Source organism: Lissotriton helveticus, chromosome 8 (assembly GCF_964261635.1).
Source record: "Lissotriton helveticus chromosome 8, aLisHel1.1, whole genome shotgun sequence".
Lineage (NCBI taxonomy): Eukaryota > Metazoa > Chordata > Amphibia > Caudata > Salamandridae > Lissotriton > Lissotriton helveticus.
Genome location: NC_136069.1, coordinates 901,378,347 through 901,405,007, shown reverse-complemented (window position 1 = coordinate 901,405,007; position 26,661 = coordinate 901,378,347). Strand labels below are relative to the sequence as shown.

Here is a 26,661-nt window from a genome sequence, read left to right as displayed (position 1 = left end):
TGTATATTATGCAGCCGTAATGTTCTAGAGGCAGAATTTCGGTCGGCAGAGGACATTCAAATTCATATTGGAGAAATTCTTGTGTTTTTAAATTAGGATTAAATTCGTATACCACGTCTGTTGCAGCAAGAGAATTAGCCCACTGTATCCATCTCGGATGTAGTGCTTTAGCATTTGGAATGCTTGCCTTTGTTACCGCCTCCAGGGCTGGTATTGGTGTCACAATGATTATTCGGTTACCTTGTGCTAGGGCTCTTTCTTTCGCTACAGCAGTTTGTACCGCGGTCAGAATTTTTTCCGTTGGTCTAAATTTCATTTCAGCTTTTGTGTACAAGTGTTATTTGTATGCAATTGGTACCTTTTCTCCCTCATTAGAGGTCAGGTATGTGAATCCGCATCTTCCTGGGATGACTCGAATCACAAGATTGCGTGTGTTGTCGCGAGTTTGTAGTTTTGTTTTAACTAACATGTCTGTTTGTAAAGATCTCAAAATTTCTGTGTGTTTTTGAGTCCAGTTGATTCTTTTAAAATCTGGTTTTATTAGATCATAGAGAGGTTTAACTCTCTCTGCATAATTTATAATGTAAGTTCTTCCGAAATTTAGGAAACCTAGAATTGATTGTAAGTTTTTTAGTGTTCTGGGTGCTTGGATTACAGCACATTTCTCTAGGAAATTGTCAGCCAGGCTTTTGCCTTCACTTGATAGTTCATATCCTAAAAACAGGACAGTTAGATGGGCAATTCTTGACTTTTTAAAGTTGAATTTGTAACCCTCTGCTGCGAACCCAAGTATTATGGTGTTCACTCTTTTCAAGTGAGTATCCAAGTCATCATCTGTTAGATAGATGTCATCGACATAGGATAATGCCTCATCATCATATATTTGTAGTAGCTCTGTTACTCTTGCTGAGAATAATCCTGGGCTGTTCTTGAACCCCTGTGGTAAACGACAGAATTTTTTTTGTGAGCCGTTTATTGAGAACGAGGTCAAATATCTGCTTTCTGGTGCTATATTTTGACAAAAGAATCCATTAGAGATGTCTAATGTTGTTTTGTATTTTTTGCGCACTATGTTATTCATTAGTGCTGCACTGTGTGAGTTTTGCACTGCAAAAGTTTTGCAACATGAGTTCAAGTGTCTGTAGTCCGAAACAAGACAATATGAATTATCTGGTTTGGAGACAGGAAACAAAGGATTGTTCATTTGTGAGGTGCAAGTTTCAATCACCCCCTGGTATTCAAGTTGATCTAGGATCTCTTTTACATGTTTTTTAGCTTCTTGCTTAATTGGGTACTGCCCCTGTGCAGTAGGTTGTGATTTTAACTGGATTTTGTGAGGAGGAGAGTCCTCATCCCATCCCACATGGTTTTTATATAATGCAGGAGCTTGGGCTACTGCCCACTTTCTTGCAAGTGTATATTTTTTATGTATTGGAATATGATTTGAGAAGGCAGGCATAATTATTTCTTCGCCATGAGGGCACTCCCTGACAAACTCTGGTGGCCAGTCTTTTTCAGCTAGAAGGATGTCATAGCCCTTGGAGAGATTATCCCAAAATAGACCCCTTATTTTCCTAGTCTTATCCCCCTCTATACGCAATGTTATTTCATATATTTTATGAGGTTTGCTAACTCTGGTATCTGCAGTTTCCACCTGAATGTATTCATTCGTGTCCACTGTCTCCAGATGATTCATCATGATCTTGCGAGCTATGCTCACTTCTGCTGTGCTGTCTAGCATTGTCTGAGCCCATTCTCCGTTTTTCAGCTGTGTCCTCAGTATCCTCGGCATGTTTGATTACTTTAATACTGGCTACCTTCTTCTTTGGAAATTGTAATTTTTTATTTTGATGAGCAGGTTCCTTGTCTTTGGACTTGACGTGCTCTTCCCTGTGTTCTGATCGTCCTCTTCTTTCCGATTTCTGCGAGGAAGTCTGAAAAGATTGAGAGGGACGCGTATCAATATCTTGATATCTGTCAGGTTTTTTTATATTATCCCTATTTCTAAGGTTGTATTTTTTCACAGAGGGCTCCCTTTGGGGAGACTTGCGTCCTTGGTCCGGAGATCTTTCTCTCCGCAGAGGAGACCTTCCTCTGGTTTGGAATCTTTTTTCCTTCGGAGTGCATTGTTTATTTCCATCCCAGCTCTTTTTTTGAGTGTTTAGATTATTTTTAATAAATACCTTTTCAGGATTTTCAATTAGTTGGGGTTTCACTGGTTTCCCACCCAAACTATCTCTTCCTAGTTCTTCATAGGATTTTTCTATGATTCTGGCAATTTCAAATGGTTGGTCTGCTATATTTGTCTCTTTCAACCTCTGGCGGATCGCCACATTTGCTGCTTCTCCCTTTATATTGGCTAGTAATATTGCTGAGACTTGTTTGAAGTCTTTTAGTAATTTCATACCCAGAGTTAGGGCCGGTTCTGGACCGTATTCATCTTGAATTTGTTTTAGCACATCTGGTATTACTGACATGGATGGAACACCATGTGTTTTTGTGTAAATGGAAGCAAAGACTGTACCCCAAGTGTCACAGTCCTCCACATGTGGTGCGATTCCCATTGGGAGACAGATAGTCAGAATCCTGTGTTTCTCAACATGGGTGGTATCCGGAAATACCGCCTCTATTTGAGTGATTTTTTGTGCTAACCAGAATGGAATTTGTTCCCGTTTTGCGGGTACTTTACCTAGACAGGACTGTATGTTCTGTGGTGTAATTTTATTTGTGTTCCCCTGAGTAGGGGTCAGCTGTGGAATTTTAATAGCTGGTTGGACTGTTGAAGTCCGCATTACATATTGGACTAATTGTCTGTGTATTTTGATTAGTTGTTTTAGCTGTGCTAAAAGATCTGGTGCAGGCATTTCTTCAATGTCTGGATGTGGTGTGTATCCGGCTAGGACTGGCCACGTTGCTCCTGGTCTACCTAGTGGACCGAGCCTGGTGATGTGATTATTATGTTTTAGGGCGCCATTAAACAAGAGCAGGTGCTCTTGGTATTTGAGTGGTATTTCCACCTCCTCGAAAGGAGTATACTCATTCGGAGGTTCCTCTATTTTGTAATAGGGGAAGTCCTTTGTTACAGCGTTTGCTGCTGGAAAGTTTATCCATGAATAGAATACCTCTGTCTGCCGATATTCGTGTGCCTCAATTACGAATATTACTGTACCACCTCTCGGTGTCAGCCCATTTTCTATAAGTTTTAAAGTTATAGTTTTCCTTATGTTGACCGGGATGAGTATTGCCCCGGGTCTTGCTGTAGGAGACTATTGTCATCTGCTAGGAGTTGAGCTGCTACTCTAGCTGTCTCCCTTTCTACTTCACTGTCTGACATTTTACTGACAGGAAGGTTATTTTGTTTATTTGCAGATCAGGTTTCTACGGAAACAAAGATTAGATGCACAATATTTTGGAACAGTGTATCCTTCAACGTTGAATAAACCAAGAACCATACATAGGAGTCTCCTCCTACTAAGTTTGGCGGATTTAACCTTTCACCCACTCCAGACGTCTTTGGAGTATTATGGGAAAAAAGGGTCTGAGTGAAAAAGCACGACTGAGTTAGATTTATCGCCTATCCAAACCGTTGGGCGCCCTGTAGTGTAGTTCCTATTATCTCAATAGGCTCTGCGCATTGGAATAATATCTTCAATAGTATAGACGTAGGACTGTGGTTAACTAGGTCTTCTACTGACGATATTAGACTTAAAGTTTATGTGTGCCAGCTAGCTCAGAGTTCACTAGAAACTTTCTCGAATAGGCAAGGAGGAGTTTAACCTCCCTGGATAGACAAGAAGGGATTTAGTTTCTGACAACCATAGAACATGACAACTTTGCTCTCCCCTAATCAAGAGTATATCTCTAGAGTCGTGTGAAAACAAAAGACAACTTCTTTTACTCAGTCAGTACGTGCATTCTTAGTTTCACCAGATTGTAGAGAAAAGGAAGAGACGGGCGTGTTCAATAAAAAGGTGTTATTTATTGATCAGTCTCTTTTCTCGTACAAGAGAAATGAATCGCTATTATTGCAATACTTAAGGTTAAGTACAGTGCATACAGTAAAAGCAGAATTATAAAATAATACTGTAAAAGCATTGATATGGTTTCTTAGCCATATGATACTTTAAAATGGATAAAATAGATACATACATATATACATTGACTAATCGTACTCAACTGGTGCTTCTAACTACGCCTACCCCAGTGTACCTGACCTAAGCCTAATACGTGGGCGGGAGTAGATAAGTAGCAGTTTAAGTTAAGTTTGCTTTGCCAAGGGTCTGACTCAAGAATTCTCTGTAAGGGGTTATTCAGTTCTGTACCTGGGATTTAGAAGGCTGGAGGGCTGGTATCTCAATCTTAGGACTTGATATCCCAGCTGCCTGCGAGGGTGGCTGGAAACGCTGGAGCTGGATTTCTCGGCACGAGAAAAGGCAGCGTCTCACTCTCAGCGCGTCAAAAGGGAGGGGCAGCATCCGTGGGCTTTCTCTATCAGCTGGGCTCCTCGGCAAGTCGCGCTGCTCCAATCTCGTCACCACCACCGTGTGTTTGCTTAGGGCAATGTCGGTAATATTTATACCTGAAAGGTGCCGAGATTGACGTAAGGATGGACATGAATACGTCAATAAGGATGTCATAAGAACTGGTCGTTCTTACATTCTTTACTGGAGTTCTTGGCTAAATCAAAACAATAGCTGCGGGGGATTTCCCAGGTTGCTGGAGGTTTGATTTGTTTTGAGAACTCGGTATGCTTTCTATGGGGGCTGGAGGAATAGTGCTTGCTTAATGTGGTAGCATGCGCTATGACCTAATCAGAAAACGGGTTTCTGTGCCGTTGTATGGCCACTATTGATTTATTAACCGGACAAGGGTCAGAAGCAGGAATATTGATACAGTTCCCATAGGAAATACATCACAGGGTCACCCCACAAAGGATAAGTTAAAGAAAAAATGAAGGGTTCAATTTATATCCTACACTTACTCCTCATTCGCTCATGTGGGGGGGGTTATCTGGGTGGCACTTGGAGCGTCCTTTCGGTTGATTTACTAAAAAGGTGGATCAGAATGGGTGGTATGTCCTGGTGCAGGGGACACTAGATGGAGTAGACCTGACTATATTGTATGTAAATGTCCCTGACATAGATGACAGGGCGTTTTTTCTGCATCTGCAAACACCAGTGACGGACAACATGGCATATTGCCTATTGTGGGTTGGAGACTTTAATTGTGTCCTTGACGCAGACATGGAAAGGCAGCCCCTATGCCCTTAGCGAACCTGATATGACGGAAACACTAACTACAGTCATGTACACCTAGGGTGTAAGGATATTTAGAGAGACCTCCAACTAACCAAGAAAGAGTATTTGTGCTAATCTGCCACTCATGGCACTGATAGCAGATTGGACCGTGCCCCAGGGACAGCGGTCACATGAGTGGAAATGCAGTCTGCCACTCACTAGGGCAGGTATCTGTCAGATCACTCCCCCTACTCTTGGAGTGGGGAGATGCAGGTCCCAGGGGGCGGTCATGTTTGTGCTTAAAGGCAGATGCCCTACTGGATGCTCCATTTAGACAGCTGATCCGGGAGGTAATTACAGAGTACCTTGCGGGTAATTGGAGCACCACAGAAAGAGCTTGGGTGAGACATGAGAACCGCTTGGTAGACTTACAAAATGAGAAAACAGACACTGACTGCTTCTCGAGGGGGACAAGCCTGGGAATCTGCTAGCCTGACTGCTCAAAAACAAGGTGAACAGTATGCCTATTGTGGCTCTACTAAGGCAGGATGGATCTCTGGCCACATACCAATGAGTTATCAATGACACACTGGGGAGCCACTTGAGCAAGCTGAAAAGAAGAGGTGTTGCTGCTGTCCCAGATGCAGTGAATAGATACTTAGATAATGAATATCTGCCGGAGCTGCCTCCTTTACTGATGGAGGAGTTGAAAGTGGATATCACTCTGGAGAAACTGTAGGAGGCACTGAGTAAGATGAATAGGGGTTAAGCACCAGTTGGCGAAGGCTACCCGGGTGAGTGCTACCAGGCATATGTAGCACAGTGGGCAGAACCACTGCTTGAAGTCTTTCGAGAAGTGAGGAATGGGGGATTCTGCCCCCCACCCTCGGGTAGAGTGTAATTGTAAAGCTACCGAAGCCAGGGGAGATGAGATGTCTCTGTCAGCCTATCGACCCCTTACCATGCTTAATGTGGACACCAAGATGTTCTGTAAGGTGCTGGTGGAGAAATTGCAAGGTGTGGTTTGTTCTTTGTTTCACAATGATCAAAGCGGTTTATCCTAATATGTAGTACAGCCCTCAATTTGAGGAGAGTTGCAAATGTGATGCACTCTGTACACCATAGTGGGGGAGACCTAGTCCTGGTGTGGGTGAACATCACGTAAGCATTTGAAACTTCATAGTGGACATATCTGCTGCAAGTTCTTCGGAAGATGAGTTTTGGGTCCAAGTTCAGCAAGTGAGTGAGGCTCCCATATACAGCCACCAGGGTGTAAACTGGTGGCTTGGTGTCTGATGAGTGGAATGTGCAGAGAGTCAGACAGCAGGGCTGCCCCCTCACCACGCTCCTTTTCGGGCTGGCACTGGAGCCCTGGCAGCGCGGCTTCACTGAGAGCTGGAGGAGTTTTGCATAAGGGTGGGTGACATGATGCATCTCCTTTCTCTGTATGCTGATGATGTTCTGTTCCATTTGAGAACATCCATGGAGGCAGTGCCGCTGCTGCTGGCCCACCTGGAGGATTTTAGAGTGGTGGCAGGACAGCGCATAAATAGACATAAGTCCTTTCTTTTCTCTCGGGGGGGCACTTAGAGTGGCCCCAGAAGGGACTTTAGTACCATTGAGGCTGAGGTGGGAGACCAAGATGTTCCAGTACCTCAGCATCATGGTTGGACACTTTTTGGACAGTCAAAGTGTATATAGTATTGACCAGCTGGTGAGTTGCCTGACAAAATCAGTACAGTTCTGAAACACATTACCGCCATCAATGGCAGGGAGAATTACGGTGGCAAAAATAGTGCCCCCCCACAGTGTTTGTATGCATCCAGAAAGCACTCTATACCATGTCATTTAGCCTTATCAAAACCCTTCATCAGCTTATGGTCTTTCGCATCTGGGCGGGGAAGAGGAGCTATGTGGCAGTGCCTCTGCTCAAGCGGGATCTCCTGGAAGCAGGCATGGGCCTCCCAGGCCTGGAAATCTACTACTATGACTCTGAACTATATCATGCATCACAATGGTAGCAGAGGACAAACATTTGGAGTAGCAAGTCCTGTGTGGTACATACTGCACACACTTGCTATTGACTCTACTCGTGAGAGCCTCTAGACAGTAATAAGATGTGCCCTACCTAGTGCAACAAGTAGTGGAGGCATGGGAGTGTACAACCAGCAGGATCTTCAAAAGCCCTCCCTACGACAGGGAGCTCAATCTCTGGGCACTCTTGCCTTTCAACTGTAATATTGAGGCTATGTCCGTAGTTCATTGGAGAGAGGGGCATGTGAGACACTAGACAACATCTACCCAAAAGAGAAATGTCTCACCTTGGACGAGGTGCAGGAGGCTTTTGCAGTGGGAGGCGGGAAATTCTTGCATTATGCTGATCTGGAGCACGGTGAGGGAGATCTGGACGAACCTGCCCACCTCTCCCCAACAAACGGAAATGCTTCAGTTATTGCTGATGGAGAGCCACTTGGTGACACTTATGTGCAGTGTGCTCAAGGTTGGCAGAGTCAGGACTGATCCAGCAGCACACAGGGAATGGGGGGGACTTGGAATTCCCCCTAACAGACAGGGAGTAGAATAAATCATGCAAGCTGGATAAGTGGGCCTACTGCAATGCCAGGTTCAATCTGGCGCACTTTAACTATGTTCACCGTACATACATAACTCCAGTCTAAATCAGACGCATGAACAGAGACAGAGGCACAAACTGTCCTAGAAGTGGAGGAGAGGGTGCATCCTTCTTGCATATTGCATGGGATTGTCCCAGGGTAAATGCATACTAGGTGACTGTGGTCCTGCGACTGCACATGGTTGCAACACTGATGGTTGAGATGTCACCCTGGGTTTGTCTGCTCTGGCTTGTCAAACAACACAAAGGGGGTATGATGCAATGGAGGTTACAGCAGTTGGCCCTTGTGTTAGCCATAAGATGAGTGTCTATAGGATGGTTGAGCACGAGGGCCATCTCACTCACACTATGGCTGAAAAAGATTACTGAGTCGGCATTAGAAGAGGAGGCACACATGATAATCAATCGCCGGGATTGAAAACTGCAGGACGATCTAGAATCCTGGGCCATGCTGGTGGAGGCCATACAGATGGAGGTGGCGATTAGGGGTCAGAGTTACAGGGTTCTGCACACATTGTCTCACATGGGCAACAGTCAGAAGGGGATAGGAGGGACATGGGTCCACCTTAAAGACCTAGAGAACCACAACAAGGACCACAACAAGGGAGTAGGCAACCAAGAAGTGGGATCCTTCTTCTTTACAGTAGAGCGCCGTGATGAATCCATTGTTAATGACTAACAGCATTTTATTTCCTTTTTCTCATGGGACACTTGCCTAGAGGATTGGTGGGGTTGTGTCTGGAGGGATGAGACAGAGGGCTGGATCCTTTTGACAACTAAGAATGGGAATATCTTGCAACCTGAGCACATGTACAGTTTGTTGTTTACCTATGTTTCCTTTTGTTGATAAAAAAGCAAATGTGTAATGCACTGATATCACTATGTATACTCACAGGGCTGGGATGCCTTAAATAAATGGCCCACAAAAAGATTTTTCAAAAACACAAAAAAAACCTGCAACTTGTGGCCCGCCATGCAATCTTTAGGACTGCACATAGTACTTTACATTACACAATACAATAAATGGCATCATTGATGACATTTATGATTACACCTCAATTGATATAATTGATGATATCACTGATGACATCATACAGTCACTGTGGCACCATACTATATCTGGACCTGGAGTATTTCAACATGCTACACTTATGGACAATTTTCTACTCACCTTATTGGGATTAACCTCTTTAAGACTTCACATGATTAGCAATTTAAAGTTTAGAGGTTAAACTAGAACTGGTGAATTTCATGGATTTTTTAGTTTTTAAATGTTAGTTTTTACCGTTTACCTTAATTCACCACCTATGACACCACTTTAACCTTTGTTTTTTCCATGAATTTATACACACATGCGTGCATGTGTGTGCGTGTGTGTTTGTGTGCGTGCGTGTGTGTATGTGTAGCAGTAGTAATAGTATTTTTAAGAGATTGTTTCCATTGAAAAAGGCAATTTTTAAACCTATAAATTGCAGGGAACCAGGAAATCTGGAAAATATTTCATGGTTGTCAAATATGGGTTTCCTCGTTATAATGACAGCCTCCAACCACTGAGGGGAGCATTCATATTTGTCAGGTGTTGTAAAGTGCTCTATTGTAATATTCCCCCCCACACTTTTTTCTGCTAGTTGCTGTGGTAATTGGTCTGAAAGTGTGCTGGGTCCTGCCAACCAGAACCAGCACCTGTGCTTTCTCTTAAATGATAAATATGAATTGGTACACCCAATTGGCAAGTACTTTTAAACTCCTATAAGGCCCTAGTATATGGTACCAGTGGTACCCAGGGCAGGGATGTAAAAGATGCACCAGGGGTGTAGCACAGATTGTGACACCCTGATTCATCCGAGTAAAACCAAAATCAGCAAGTCTGCCATGTCAGCCCTGTATGAGCACCCTGCCTGGTCAAGTTCAACCCTGCACATACCACTTGTGGAAAGATCCCCTCACTGCACTTAGTATACGTTAGACAATCATAAGGCAGGCCCCCTATAGCCCAGGAGGCAGGGTGCATTATACTCAATTTGTGGGCATTCAGGTGCAAGCATATATGGTCCTATGGTAGCAATCTGAATGCGAGTCAATAGCAAGTGTCCAGCGGTCCATAAGATATCATGGGCTGGCATTAGGACATTACCTATATGTCCAGCTCCAGGGCTTTAAGTGGGATGAAAAAGCGGGGGGTCTTTCAAAAGGGCGTAGGTGACATGTTTAAGGGTGTGGCTTAAAAACACATGAGCTAAAAATCTGTGCTTAGCACAGTGTGCCGCCGACTGATATTTTGCTGTTTCTGTCATTGTATCTAGATATATGATACAACAAGTAACATTGTACATACAAAAAGCCAGGTCTACTAGCTATGTCAATGCCTGTTAGTTGCATAAAATAAATAAGCAACAACTTTGTTTTTTTTAATATAATACTGAAAATCATTCAGTTCTGAAATGATGAGACTGTGAAAGAACTAAAACGAGTCTCTTCAAAGTTACTTCAAAGGCTTTGAGCAGTGGTACTGCTACAGAGTTACGTTATTTTTCATTGTGAATGCGAGGGCAAAAATTAAGAGCTAAAAAGACACACAGATGATGGACGGAATGCAGAGCAAATCAAAAATTCACCCACAGTAAAAAGATCTGGAATAAATCCATTGTTCTTTTGAGAGGTGTCGTGCAGCAGCCAGGGCAGCTGATGTCGGAGCACAGGGTTCATGGTTCGATCCCCGGCTCTAGCGGCAGCTCAGCTCAGCACCATGTGACTCTGGACAATAGCTCACTTAATTTCCATGATGGTCCCCAGCGCCTTGAGACCCCTAAGGGTGAGTAGTTTGCACTTTACAAATACGGATTTACATTTAAATGTACCCCAGTTCAGACCCAGCCATATGCAAATCAGTCTTGACCCTGTGCTTCTTGGGAACAGTCCAGACTAAACTGCCAAGCCAGGTCCTGCCTGAACTGGAAACAAGAATCCTGGGACTGGTTTCGGGGCATCACCCCTCATCAGCCAGGCTACCTTGAATCCAGTGGCGCAGTGAGCCCGTGACCCACATCTGGGCATACCTGGTGCACTTAGGGCAAGAAAGCAAAAGACACACATATGATGGACGAAATGCAGAGGAAATAAAACATTCACCCCCAGTTAATAGATTTGGGTTAAATCCATTGTTGTTTTGCTCACCATGCCACCCCAGTTTAGACCCAGCCATATGCAAATCAGCTGTGACCCTGTGCCTCTTGGGAACAGTCCAGACCAAACTGCCAAGCCAGGATGGAGCAAAAGACACAAAATTGATGGACGGAATTCAGAACAAATCAAAACCTTCAACCCCAGTCAAGATATCTGGGCTAAATCCATTATTCTTTTGCTCACCATGTCACCCCAGTTTAGACCTGGCCATATGCAAATCAGTCTTGACCCTGTGCCTCATGGGAACAGTCCATCCCGACCTGCCAAGCCAGGTCCTAACTGGAGCAGAAACAAGCATCCTAGGACAGGTTTCATGGTTTCACCCCTCATCAGTCAGGATAGCCTGATTCCAGTCGCACAGTGAGCACAAGGCCCACGTCTGGGCATATCTGGCGCACTTAGGGCGAGAAAGCAAAAGACAAAAAATTGATGGACAGAATTCAGAACAAATCAAAACATTCACCCCCAGTTAAGAGATCTGGGTTAAATCCATCATTCTTTTGCTCACCATGCCACCACAGTTTAGACCTGACCATATGCAATTCAGTCTTGACTCTGTGCCTCACTCAAGTTGTGTTAGAGGCCCCGCTCTGTCCGTCGGTACCCCCAGTCAGGAACTTCACTGGAGTGGAGGTCACCTCTGAGCTGGTGCCGAGTGAGGTGAGGCTTACCCCTTGAGAAGCAGTGATGCAGTCCAGACATCATGCTTACATCAAGGGTTAGAATACAAGTACATCTGCAGTAATACTGTATGTATGACTTCTTTTTGCTCTTTGTGATTGCAGTGACAAAGGTTATTATAGGTCCTGAAGAAAGCCAGGGAGAACAATCCTAGTGGCTGAAACATGTCGACCACTGAAACAGTTATTAATTTCTGTTTCGTATCTTTTTCTCACTTTCACACTGATTTTAAATAGGAAACCACTTGAGAGATTTTTAGCACTAGCATCAGTAAGCTTAGTATACCATCTCAGTGGTTTATCCTTTTTTATCGCATCTTTCTCCCAGTTCTGTTTGCACTGCACTTTAGAGATTATCTCAATTCACCTACTCTCTAAATACAATCCCATCTGATTTTTTCCTTTTGTAAGAATCTCACAGAAGGATACAACTCTTTCTCTCTGTTCCCTCTGAAAATTAAGAGGGTCAGGAGATGGTTGTTTGGGACCCCAGATGATGGCACTGGGCACATGATTGTGTATTGATGGGATACCAGTTATCCTGAGGTGATTCTGAGTACCATTTCTCAGTTTTTCCTTTGCTTTCCTTTTTCTACTGTATACTCAACATCACAGTGAGTTGTGAGTGCCTCTACAGTTGGCTCTAGAGGTATATTCTTAGCTCCATGATAGCCCAGTCACTTTCTTTCAAGCGGCGATAATGGGCTTGATAATATGCCCTTGTGAACTCCCATAGAAGCCCAAGTTCTGGTGTTAACCTGGGCTTCTATGGGAATTCACAAGGGCATATTATCAAGCCCATTATCGCCGCTTTAGCTGCAGATTCCTGCCTATAAAAGCAGCGATAATGTATCGCCCTTGCTTGATATATGGCCCCCGATCTCATAGGCTGGGGAACTCAGCCACAGAATTTTGCGAAATAAGGATTCCATCCAATGTGAGGCGTAGGTTAAGTCTGATTTTCTTCCGACTCTCTTATTGGTCTCTAAGCACGACAATGCATTCAGATAACAACCAAAAATTACTCTACAAGTTCGAAGGAAATCAGTCCACGCTTTCCTAAACTTCCATGCAATAATTTGAAGAACGTTAATATTTCTGTCCTCTTTTTTTTACATATTGATCTTGCACTGGTCTGTCTCCAATCTTAAACCACATTAATAAATTACCATTTGTTCAATTGTGTTTATCTTAATTTGTGCCCTTGGTGATTTGCATTGTGTTAAACTGAGGTGACCCGATTGTAGTGTAAACATACATCCAAATCACGAGTACTTATCCAGTTTTGACACTGTTTTCGAAGCAGATTGCTTTATTAGCATTTATGCTCTCTGCTTAGTAGAAAGCTTTATTTACATAGGTTTTGTAAAGCAGAAGTTGTCCCCATCTTAGAATTTTAATAAGCTGGGGGTCTTAATTTGAAAAGTCTGATTAAGCAAACTGTCTGGCGCTGTAGCGTTGGCTCGTTGAGGTTGGACCATGTCCAACACTCTTCATATATGACACCTCTCTAGGTGGAGGTGAGCTCTAAGCACGTTTTAGGCTGTTTTCTGACACACGCCCATCGACAGAGATCACAGAATCAACATGTTGGGCCAACCAGTAGGCGAAGGTGGTGGTAACATTGACCATTGCAGCACTGATTGTGCACTTGAACAATAAGCCCTAAGCATGTTTTTTCACTTTGTTGAAAACTGTCAGATGGGGGTAACTGCAGCGCTAGCAGAATCTGGGAAACTCAGGGGATCACAAAATCGTACAGCTTGTTGATGGCTGACTCAGCTCTTTTTCCTTCCGAGTTCCAAGAAATTAATATATAACCTATTGCGCAGTCATTTATAGAAAAATGTTGTTTAGCGGGAAGCCTAAATTATACTACCTGGTCTAGAGGAAGCTATTAAGATGAACTTAGGTGGGTATACAGAATTTGTTTGTGCAGGCAGGCCCCTTCCAAAAATGGTACATGGGCACCCTGATTAACATGAACATTAATAATGGATATTACCATAATTGCTTAGATTCACGATTTAGATTTAAAAAAACTTTATTTTAGCTTTTTTCCACATAAAGACTCCTTCACTTCAACGCAGGACGATGGGGAAAATATTTTCCAATTTTTTCTTCTCGATTTTCCCTATTATCTGTTCCCAAATGTTGGTATATATGCCGAACGATTCATTCAAATGTCTAAATTAAAGGCATAATATTACATTTGAAGAAACATCCATAAAGAAACTCCCATCAAATAACGAATGCATTTTTGGAGCATATTTAAGAACCTTTCCCAGCAGTGTCATTTACACATGTAAAAAGTCACAAACTCACAAAGACAAGATTGTCTAAACGTACCATGCTAACATGACACCTTCAATTGCAAAGTGTGCAGATGTGTTTGCACAACCAAGTAACAGAAGCTTTTGGGCATCCACAGGGTTGTGTCAAAAGAGTGTGAGGAAATACAGTCCAAATGAGGTGAGCGCCCACACAGGTCATAGCGTTGTGAGTTTTCATAAACAACTACTGGTTACAAGTCCTAAGTGCATAAACAGCTGAAAGTGACAGCATGTGCAGATACCTCTCCTATATCTCCAGGGTGGCTTCACAAAGGAAAACGTGTTCAAGGAAAGACCGCATAGAAAGAAAAAAAAAATATATATATATATATATATATATATATATATATATATATATTACAATTTTCCTAACCTTATTCCTGTAAATGCTTTGCATTGTGGAGACTAGTATGTACAAAAGATTATGAAAAGCAGATAAATATCTGGGCACTGCCAGCACATGACACCAGTCACCTAAGAGCTTTGTAATCAGGTAAGCAGTAATGTAATGTTATTCACTATTGGTGTAATAAAATGTTCGACAGAAAACGGAGTGGAGCCCAACCGAGGCACCACATAGGGACAAGCCTCAACGGTATTCCTTTGATATGCCAGGGGTCGCAAGAGGCAATCCGGGGGCGCAGCTGCGCCCCCTGGCGACCCCTAAATGACTTCCAAGCAGAGCAGCCCTGAAAAATTGGGGATTGGTACACCAAGACAATAATTAACGACTATTGAGTCTAATGTAAAGTAAAGCGCATAGCTTCAGACCGTATTGTTTCCCTGCATGCGGGATAGATACACTGCAATAACTCGCGAAAGCAAACCTGCAACTTGCCCTTGAAATGAAGGGAAATAAGCGTTAATTACAGGATAAATTATTAAAAGTAAGCAGATAACTCCTACCGTTTTCTTCGGCTTGCAGGAGGACAGCTGAAAAGGTCAGAAGTGCTAAAAAGCAGTGGAGGCCCGCCATCGCGTGCTGAGTGGGGAGCTGCTCTGGACTGCCGGAGAAGGACGAACAAGCTGGCTGCCAGAATGGCTGAGAAAACAGAGATTTCCTGTCATGTCCCCCAGGCCCAGCTGTTTGCCAAGAAAACAACTCCGGTGTTTTACACAGTAATCCCACCCAGAATCCAGGCCGGTCGGTAAAAGAGAAGCCTAGTCTACTGTAAAAAACATACCACTGAGTACAAATAAAACAGAAATTCACCAGACGCTAAATATGTACCTCGGTCCGTTTTCCTGACAGGAAAGAAAGCGCAGGAAGATATTGTAAGTAGGAAGAATGAGTGGCCCAACAACTACTGCAGATGGGGTGGCAGTAATCCGGATACAAAGCACCAATTTGAAGCTGTTAAAAAAACACCCTAACAAACCATGAACATGGCAAATATACATTGTAAGTCCTAAATAATTCTAGCTAAACACTGGCGTTTCTGGAGGGGTGCGACAATTGGTTGCAATGCCTCAGCACTATTGGTCCTGCCCCCCCCCCCTGGGCCCCACTACCTCCGCAGCTGAATGTACGAGGAGTGACAGAGTGACACAGAAAAACAAACAAGACACTGCACCTTTCCACACAAATGCATTCGTCCTGCTGCCTTTTTTTGCAGTACAGGGTTCTCGGCATAACATGTTTAAATCTGACTTTGAATGCATGTGTTTAAATATCTATAACTAAATATACATATTGCACAGTGGCGGTCGCCCGACCACTGTGCAGTGATATGTAAGTCACTTTCCAAAGGTCGAGTGTTGTTAGATCTGGCTTAGCCAAGACCTTTTGATTTTCAACAAAATAATATACAAAATACTTATTTAGCCAGCTTTCTTCATCCATTGGTCTGTCATTTGCATTCTGCTTCCGCACACTAGAGCATACAGCACTGGTGTCAACCCACTTTAGCCACTGGATAACTTAACTTTGTGTGACTGCATTTTGCACTTTCACAAGGAGCACATCCATTCACAAGCTAGTTCCCTTCTGGGTTAGTGTTTTGGTTTTTAATTGTTTACTTTGATGTTGCCTTCGTGTTTAGAGTGGGATGTGACAGCAGGACATTTTGTAGCAGATGTGAGTACAGGCCATTTCCACGCTTTATCAGCTCCTGTCTATTGCCAATGCTGCTGTAAATTCCTTTTGGGAAAGTCCTTCGTTTATCTGACTTTCTCAGATAAACAAAGGACACTCCAAAAGAAATTCACAGCATAACAGATTGCACCATTTGAAACTGTTCTTCATGAAGTTATCAAAGACTTCAATATTGTATATTTTAATTCTTAAAGAGACAATTCTTCAGACCTCATTTATTCTGGACTCCATTTCACCAGTTGTTCTTCTGTTTGTATTGTCCTACACTTGTCTTCTCCACATCGACTGTAAAGCGCTCCGATACCCTGGTCTGGCCAGCGCTATAGAAAACTTCTAAAATAAAATAAATAAATTCAATAAACTTTGCCCAGGAAGAAAGCTTTTATTATGTTTAGTTTGCAGCACTTTTTAATTTAATTCTTTATTCCTTCTTTTTTCATTTGTTCTTTCCTTCTTTCTTTCTTTCCCTTTTTCTTTCAATCCTTTTTTCATTTCTGTCTCATCTCTTCTTTATTGCTATCCTTTTTTTTCTTTCACTGCTTCTTTCCTTTATATCTTAATGTTTTAATTCCTTCTTTCTTACTTTCCTTTTTCTTTCATTCTGTTATTACTTTTCTTTCTTTTTTCGATCTTTCATTCCTTTTTTATTTATTTCCTTTATTCTTTCATTCTTTTGTTCTATCTTTCCTTGTTTCTTGCTTTCCTTTTTGTTTCATTCCTTCTTTCTCGGTTTTATTTTTTTTCATTCTTCCATTACTTCTTTCCTTCGTTCTTTCATTCCGTCTTTCTTGCTTTCCTCCATTCTTGCTTTCTTTCTCCCTTGTCTACTTTCTTTCACTCTTTCCTTCTCTATGCTTTCGTTCTCTTTAATTCTTTATTCTTTCATTTCTTCCTTCATGCTTTCTTTCCTTCTTTCTTGCTTTCATTCCTTCTTTCTTTACCTCACCCTTTCTTTCCTTCCTTCTCTTTTACCTTCTGTCTTTATTTCCCTCTGTCTTGCTTTCCTTTTATCTGGCCTCCCTTCTTTTCTCTTCTTCTCTCTTGCCTTTTTTTCATTCCTTCTTTCTTGGCTTCTTTCTTTTCTTCTTGCCTTCTTTTTTCCTTCTTGCCTTTTGTTTTCTTCTTTTTTGCCTTCCTTTTTTCATTCCTTTCATTCCTTTCTTGTTTTCTTCTCTTTCTTTTTTCTTTCTTTCTTTCTTTCTTTCTTTCTTTCTTTCTTTCTTTCCTTCTTTCTTTCTTTCTTTCTTTCTTTCTTTCTTTCTTTCTTTCTTTCCTTCTTTCTTTCTTTCTTTCTTGCTTCCTTTCTTTCTTTCTTTCTTCTTTCTTCTTTCTTTCTTTCTTGTTTTCTTTCTCACTCAAAGGCAAAAGGCAGGCACCAAATGGCATAATGGTTGTTTTTCTTAGTTCTGTGTTAGCCAACTCCTTTTGATTTTACTACATTTGTCTATGGTTGTGTCATTACCAATTTTCTCCAACCCAGTAGAGGATGCATCAAGGGGCAACTCCTCACCCAACTTCAGCCTTTGACTGACTTTACTTTGAATTAAGGCACCCTCCTCTTTCACAAGGAGCAGCTACAAACACAAAATAGTTTCCTTCAGTGCCAGGGAGTATTTTAGCAATGTCTGCTTATTTGATACTAAAAAACATTTTACCTTTGGTCATTATAGTTTTTTTAGATTGGTATATATATTACCTACTGGCGGTCGCCAGTAGGTATATATAGTTAGGATTTTTTCTCTATGGGATTTTTGAAAATTCTATGTCTAATAACTTTGGCGTTTGTGGACGGAATTGGCTGACATTTTCAGGAAAATGGAACATTTTGTTTCTGAGCAGCCCCTGAAAATTTGGGGGGGTTTCGTCAAGGGGGGGCCGAGAAAAAAGGGGGGTCCCAAAACGTGTTTTTAACATTGAGTTTTCCATAGGGCGGTTGGCCTCACTTTTAGCCCGAACGGCTGAATGGATTTGCACGAAACTTGGCAAAATTGTAGGGACTGGTAGCCCGATGTGCCTTTGCTAGGTCTCAATATATGTGCTCCAGTGGATTTTGAGAAATTAACGTTAAAAAAAAGATATATATCTGTAACAGCGGACCAGGCAGCGCTCCAGTTCGCGTACTTTTCGCGTTACGGAGCTTTGTGAAGCGAAGCTGATTGGTTCTCCGGCGTCTGTAAACATTCCAAACAGTCCGTAGCGGCCGCCATCTTGTCTCTCGGTAGGATCGAGAGACAAGAGGAGGCCAAAGCGAAGGGGCAAATGACCATAAGGGGGCATAGTAGATCCTCCCTGACCCCCTAGGTTTGATGTGGAGGTTTTAAAAGGGCCCCGCGGGGCAAAAAAAAAAATAATATTAATCGAACGGCTGAATGGATTTGCACGAAACTTGGCAAAATTGTAGGGACTGGTAGCCCGATGTGCCTTTGCTAGGTCTCAATATATGTGCTCCAGTGGATTTTGAGAAATTAACGTTCAAAAAAAGATATATATCTGTAACAGCGCTCCGCTTCGCGTACTTTTCGCGTTACGTAGCTTTGCGAAGCTGATTGGTTCTCCGGCGTCTGTAAACATTCCAAACAGTCCGTAGCGGCCGCCATCTTGTCTCTCGGTAGGATCGAGAGACAAGAGGAGGCCAAAGCGAAGGGGCAAATGACCATAAGGGGGCATAGTAGATCCTCACTGACCTCTTAGGTTTGATGTACCATTTTGCCAAGTTTGGTGTAATTCCGTTCAGCCATTCAGGCTGTAGACGTATCTAAATGTCCTATGGAAAATTGCATGGGGAAAACACATTTGAAAGTGTTGAAATTTAGAACCAATTAAAATGTTACTTTGGTTTTGTATTTGAGTGTGATGAAAGTTAATTGGTTATGTATATATCTAAAATGAGAGGAAACCACAGCCATTTTGTGATACTACTGTCTGAGGTACATTTGTGAGGAATTTTTGGTGCTCAATTTCTGGTGTTTGATTTACACAGTACTAACACTTCTCCTACTTTCAAAAAGGTACGTTGTTAATTTGTAAGGGGAACTATGTTGTACACTTTAAGATAATTTGAAAAATGTTTTCTGTTATTCATTTTCAGTCCTTCTGTTATACTAAATACTTGATAAAGTTAGTTTTATATTATGTATTACTAAAAACGATAAATGAAAGTGATTATTTTTTTCTGCAATTTACAGCAAGAAATTTCAAAATAAAATGGATCACAATGAAGAGACCGTGGCAATTTCTTTTGAATTATCCACTACATTTATTGAAATTGACAGCACCAATAATGAAATATTCTCACAAGGAGGAGATGACTTGAATGATTTTTTTGATCAATCTCTTGACGGCGAATTTATCGAATGTTTGGAGACCATAGAGTTACAAGAATCAGCATTGCAGACCCTTTCATGAGGAGATTTCTGATGAGATGATTGAAGAGGAAATTCCTGATGAGGACATGTTACTAGTTCTTTCAAATTATGAAAATTCAGAAGAATAAATTTATATTTAGAAATCAAAAATTGTTTGAGACATTATTCATTTTTATTTTTAATTTATGAGGTTGTAGCGAAGTGATTGTAGTATAAAAAAAGACTTATAGTATAGAGTGCAAAAATTGGTTCTTTTTGGAGGGGCAAAAAAAAAAATCGTTTTTTTGGTGGGGTGCGCCCGGTTAGCGTAACGGGAAGTGGACTGGGGAGCGTACTACAAGGAAAGAAGAATGATTGACTTTTAACTTATTGTATGTTTATAGACTTGTTTTTCTGCTGAGTGACGTCTCGGCCTATCTCCACGGGATGCAGTCCCTACCATCTCGGCGTTTAGGCCCAGGGGGACCGGTAGTGTGGGAGAGATAACGGGGCATATTATCAAGGGGGTTTATCTCCGCTTTTTTGGCTTTAAAAGCCAAGAAAGCGGAGATAAAATTATCTCCGTATTACGTAGCTGTCGCTAACACCAGTTAGCGACCGCTAGTAGGAGATAGCGACCATCTTGGCCTCCACTTTGCATGTCAGTGATATTTATCACTAATGACATGCAAAGTGGGCATGCCAAGATGTTAGCGACTGGAAACAGTCGCTAACATCGCTATCTCCTATTACCAACTTTTGGAGATATTCGCGCTAAGCGCGAATATCTCCAAAAAGTAACACCTGTCCTGAGCAGTTCTTAGCCATGTCATCCAATGGGAGGTGGATAACATGGCTAAGAGCATTAGCTCGGTAATGCATGAATATCGCTGACTTTTCAGCGATATTAATGCACTGCGGCCGTTTTTTATCGCATTTGCGATAAACCTTGATAATAGCAAGGTTTATCTGCGATAATTTCTGACGATGCTTAGCGGTAAAAAATTCGTTGCTAAGCATCGTTAGGGATAAATATCGCTTAACTTTGGTAATATGCCCCAACGTCTGTTAACGTTCGATTCGAAGGAAATGAGGAAGTGTTGAAAAACATTGTCTGCGCCATCTTGCCTTTTTTCAAATGCCACACTTTTGTCGTGCACGGCAGCCATTTTAGATGCCTTGACCAGACCCACTCTCTGCACGCTGTCGATCCGTAGCATGGCTCCCCACCCTCGCAAGCATCTTCCCCAGGCACTGGTCACCCCCGCTCTCTGTCTTATGCATGGGCAATAAACCTCCCCCCATCTGCGCTGCTCTTCCCTGAGAATCACACCCTGTGCCCGCCCGACACCTCCCTTTCGCCCTATTCACTACCGCACCCTCTGACACTCCTCTTCCTCTGTGTCCGATTGTGTAGGCCGGTCCCAGGCTATCAGCTAGCCCTGCAGATGTAGTTTATGGCCCCAGCTGTAAAGAATCACCCCTCTTCAAAGGAGTTATAGTAGATCAAGGCCCACACCCGATGAGATCCGTCACACCACACGCGTTCCTACTATCTGAAAACCATCCTGTATTGTGATTGGGGAGGGGACCGAGCCTGAAGCGGAAGATTCCAGGGATGACTCTTTGTACATCAAAGTTTTTACAATTATGTGTCACATTAAAAATATATAGCACTCCAACAAAGTAGTAGGAATATAAAACTTTAATAACTTATAAATATATACAACAACACAAAAACAGTAAAAACATTTAAACAATGAAGAGACCGTGGTAATTTCTTTTGAATTATCCACTACATTTATTGAAATTGACAGCACCAATAATGAAATATTCTCACAAGGAGGAGATGACTTGAATGATTTTTTTGATCAATCTCTTGACGGCGAATTTATCGAATGTTTGGAGACCATAGAGTTACAAGAATCATCATTGCAGACTTTTCATGAGGAGATTCCTGATGAGATGATTGAAGAGGAAATTCCTGATGAGGACATGTTACTAGTTCTTTCAAATTATGAAAATTCAGAAGATGTTGCCTGGGTGCCGCACTGATTTGGGTATCCGGCGTGGGGCGTCCCGGGGGGTGGGTCGTCAGTAGCGGTCTGTTGTGCGAATAGTTCCAAGGCAGCAGAACGCGCTGAAATCTGGATTGCACCAAGGTGATGTCCAGTAAGTTGCCGCCCACCAAATAACGGCGTGGGGCGCCGCGGGGGGGGGGGAGGCAGTCCAAAGTTCCGTTAAAAGGGCAAAGGAAAGGATCGGTGGTTTGAACCATCAGTCAAAAAGGGGAGGGGGTGCAACAATTTTTCCTACCGGGTCACACTGTGCTTTCACCGGAACTGAGGTCTGCAGGATTCTAGTCATTCAAACTGAGGCTGGCGCCAGCATGGGAGCGCCGACGTCCCGCGGCTACAGTTTCGTCACTCCACGGGCGATCATGGCAGTCATTCCCCATCGGGGGTGTCTGCGGGGGTCGGGGACTCCCGCGGCTCCTCTAGAATCTTCAAGGTCGTGGAGGACTACGGTGGTGGAGTCAACCAGTGACAGGGCCATTTCTTTATGCTGGGCCCGCTCTTGCCAGGTCGACCGCCATTTTGAGAGTTCGGTAGCTACCGGCGATCGCTGGGTCAAATGAGCGGACGGGCTCCACCCTGCCGGGCGAGACGTTGCAGCATCGCCACAGTGGAAGAACCCTTTTCCGGGCGCCTGGAGCGCTGAGGGTGCAGCTGGGAAGCCTCCACCTGGGGAGGCGGGAGAGGCCTGTTCGCACCGTCTCTCCCTCCCAGTGCACCCCACGGCGTCTCGCTTGACATTTGTTATGGCCGGACCAGGCGATGAGGACGAGGGGGGGGGGTCGGAGGCATGTGCAAGACATCCCCCCCCAGTGTTGTCGCAGCCATTATAAAAGAAAGAAGAAATGTCCCGTCCGTCTTTGGGCCGGACCTCCGGTGGATGGCGGCCGGACTCCCTTTGCTCTGGCCCCATGAACGGGTTCCTTGGCTCATCCGGTGGGGCAGGCCTTGGCGTGTGGTGCCTCTCCTGGGCCTTTCGTGCAGTGGCCTCTCCACTCCCAGGCCCTCCATGGATGCTGGCCCAGACTGGGAGAGAGAGGGTCTAACCTGCAATTCTCCAGGGTTACCGCCACCGCGGCCGGATCCCGTCGGCCTCGGCCTCTGGTTGATGGTGGCCGGACTGGGAGAGAGAGGGGAGGGTCGAGGACACAGACATTCCCCCCCTTGCAACTCTCCAGGGTGGTCGTAGCAATCCCCCTGGACAGGTGCCATTGGCCTCGGCCTTTCCTCCGGCTACACCCTACGTGATGATCTTCTGCCGACGGTTGGCAGCAGGACCCGCCTTATATGTGTTGCTTCCGGCTGGGCGTAGCCGGAAACCTGTTGCACTTTGGAAGTTTCCAGAATGGGGCGGATGTCTGCTGACTTGTATCTTTCCCAGTTTGCCGTTATTTGGCCGTGGCAGGCGGTGGGACAGACACGTTTTGGGGCAGTGAGGGGCGATGAAGCCTCGTTGCCTTGTGGCCGTTGCAATGTCACACTTGGTTTCTCTTACTGTTTTCAGGTTTCTTATTACGGGCTTACTTCTAACGTTTCTTGTTTCTAGGACAATAATAGGTTTTATCATTACGTATTGCTATCGTTTCTTTGTTTGTTATTTAATAAAAAGTTCATCAGTGACCTACTGATTTTCGTTTTCCTATTCCTTTCTTTCCAGGTTGTTTCATGCTAAAGTTTCTGTTAAAAGGATACAGTGATCACTTCGTTATTATTGAATATGTCCTTTTCACTAGGGGTGCTCTCTGGTCGGGCCAGATGACCTATCTCTAGTAAATGGTCCGGGTGAAACAGGTGCATCAATCAGTGGGGAGTAGATAGGCATGACAGATTACAACGGGGGACAAAGGTCCGCATTACCTACCCTTTCACTACTTGCAAAGATTTTCCTACGTTTATTTGCAAACAGGGAATACCTCCAAAAAGAACCAATTCCCAAACAGTCAATGTTCGGGCAAACAATCAATCAATGAGGAACGAAATAGGCACGATGTGTTAAAGGTTTGCGTTACCTACCCTTCACTATCTGCAAAGGGAGAGAGAATATTCCTATTCTTCCCCGTTTGCAGGCAGAGAAGATCCTTAAGAGAACCAACTTCGAACAATTCAATGCTCGATTCAATCAATCAATCAATGGGGAGAAAAATAGGTATGACGGATTACAATGGGGACAAAAGTCTGCATTTACCTATCCTTCACTATCTGCAAAGACTAAACAGAGTATGGCGATTCTGTGCTTGTTTGCAAATGCTTGGATAACAATCAATCAAATGGAGAGAGAAGCAGGCACGACGGATTACAACGGGGGCAAAGGCCTGCGTTAACTAACCTTCACTATCTGGAAAGAGAGAGTACTCCTCATAGAAATGAGGGGGGGGGGCAGCATTGAAAGCAGATCAGTGTGCATAAACACGAAAATGTTTTTTCTTACTACGTACTTGACAATCGACAGCTTATGATATTTGCTATTAAAAAACCATTGAAATTCACTGAAAAAACCATAGGTTATAGACCATATATAGTTAGGAATTAGCATTTACAAAACCTTGACAATTCACTGAAAAAACCATAGGTTATAGACCATATATAGTTAGGAATTAGCATTTAAAAAACCTTATTTTACTCACACAAAACCATTGAAATTCCATATATAGTTAGTAGTACTAACTATATATCGCGCACCCGCAATCCACTGCTGATCATGTCACATATTACATCATTCATGACATGGTCAGTGACATCACTGATGACATCACTGATGACATCTCAAATGACATCACTGATGACATCTCAAATGACATCACTGATGACATCACTGATGACATCACTGATGACATCTCAAATGACATCACTGATGACATCTCATTTGACATTACTGATCACATCACTGATGACATCATTCATGTGATTATACGATGAACCTCTTCAGACTCTAATATAACCTTAGATACACTCAGTGTAAACAGACACTCACAGACTGTCACTCATCCATGGAGTTACTTACACACCTAGTCAGTCATGCAAAGAATCAATCACACCTCAATTTCCTCAACTATACAGTTATACACACCTTACTTATTCAAACATATACTAACACATATTTACTCTCTTTTACAATCCCTGATACAAGTTCACAATGATCCATACAGCCACTCACACATTCACTGACTCTTATGCACAGTTATTTATATATGCCAATTCTCACATGTACTGTGTTTTACATATGTACTTACTTTGACATGTAGCACTGAGATATCCATTCACTCACCAATGCACTCATGCACACAGTCAACCACCCATACAGCTGTTTCCACATGCACTTTTGAACCCATACATCTAGTGAATTAACTGCTCACACATCTATGCACAGAGTCATACACCTCCCAGCCACCCACACACACACTCAGTCTCCCATACAAATACTTGAGCAACCAATCAATAACCCATATACTTACTCATATAGCTACTGATCAACACATGCAGCAGTTTACAGAACAACAAACATAATGATGCACAAATTAAGACAGTTCGTCACTAACCCATGCACTCAGTGAGACACATTTAACCACTCACTCATACAGTCAGGCATGCACCTACTAAATCCTTCATCCAGATACTTCTACATCCACTCATTCTTCAATATGTAAGACATATTTTAACTTTACAGAAATACACAGTCACTGGATGTTGTCATCAGTGATGTCATTTGAGATGTCATCAGTGATGTCATCAGTGATGTCATTTGAGATGTCATCAGTGATGTCATCAGTGATGTCACTGACCATGTCATGAATGATGTAATATGTGACAAGATCAGCAGTGGATTGCGGGTGCGCGATATATAGTTAGTACTACTAACTATATATGGAATTTCAATGGTTTTGTGTGAGTAAAATAAGGTTTTTTAAATGCTAATTCCTAACTATATATGGTCTATAACCTATGGTTTTTTCAGTGAATATATATATATACACATATATAATTTAAAAAACGTAAAAATTCACTGAAAAAAAACAAATGCTAAAGGGATATTATGGTTAGATGAAAATGTCAGTTAAAACATACCATTTAAATTAACAAAAACACTGATAATAACCAAATATAGCTATCTCAAGAAACTGCAATGTGTGCCCTAAAGTAACTATCACTCATACCCAAACATACACTACTAATAACCTCACATTTTACATTACAAACTACATGTTCTATGACATTATTACAAATAGCGCTCCAACACGTGAAAGGACATCATTAATGACAACACTGTACGTGGCATGTGGCACGAGTTGTGGTGCATGCATGATTCTTATCGCGTGTGGGTGATGGCCATTTTCAAGCCTTAACCCCTTCGCTGCTAGGCCTGTCCACCATAACCCTCCCCCCCCCCCGGGTGCTAAAACATTTTTGGGCTATTTGGGGGAGTTCACTCTTAGGCCCCCAAAACTTTTTGACCACATAAGCTTAGTATCCACACCAAATTTGAGTCCTTTTCTTCCAACATCATGCGATTCTAAAGGTACCCAGAGTTTGTAGATTCCCCTAGAGGGGACCCAGAAATTAGCCAAAATACAGCTACTATCCTTGGGAAAAATGGGGAAAAAAAGGCCACAGATGAAAGCGTCTGCTTTTTCCCCTGCAAATGGTATCAGAAAAGGGGTTGTGGTGCTGAAATCACCATATTCCCAGCTTTTAGGGACAAGCAGGCTTTTGTCAGAAAACCAAAATAGTTTACACAGTTTTGTCAATTTTCTGGGACACAATTTTGCTATTTTTTGTGCTATCAACCTTCTTCCAGTTAATGGTAAAAATGGGTATAAAAGCAATAATGGATCCTTGAAAGCTATACATTTTAGAAAAGTAGACAAAATTCTGAATTTCGCAAGGGGTAATTTGTGTAGCTTCTTCAAGGTTTCTTAATAGAAACTAACAGTTAAATATAGGAAAAATGGAAAATTAGTTGGAAAAAACAGCCATTTGTGCCAATATTTTCACTTGTAACTTCTTATAATTATGTCAGCTGTTTGAAAGCAATACAAAATTGCATCCGCTGGCCCTTTCTGGTTGTGGGGAAATATAGGACTTGTA

At 42.7% G+C, this 26,661-nt stretch overlaps 1 protein-coding gene across 1 annotated transcript in view; it reads right to left on the bottom strand.

Moving 5' to 3' along the window:
• LOC144772975 (coagulation factor X-like) overlaps positions 1–15,129 on the bottom strand; it is a 261,014-nt gene extending 245,885 nt beyond the window's left edge. The window contains exon 1 of the mRNA XM_078657698.1: positions 14,972–15,129. Coding sequence (XP_078513824.1) covers positions 14,972–15,041 — 70 coding nt within the window. The 5' untranslated portion in view covers positions 15,042–15,129. The remainder of the gene's footprint in view (positions 1–14,971) is intronic.
• Between the last annotated feature and the right edge of the window lie 11,532 nt (positions 15,130–26,661).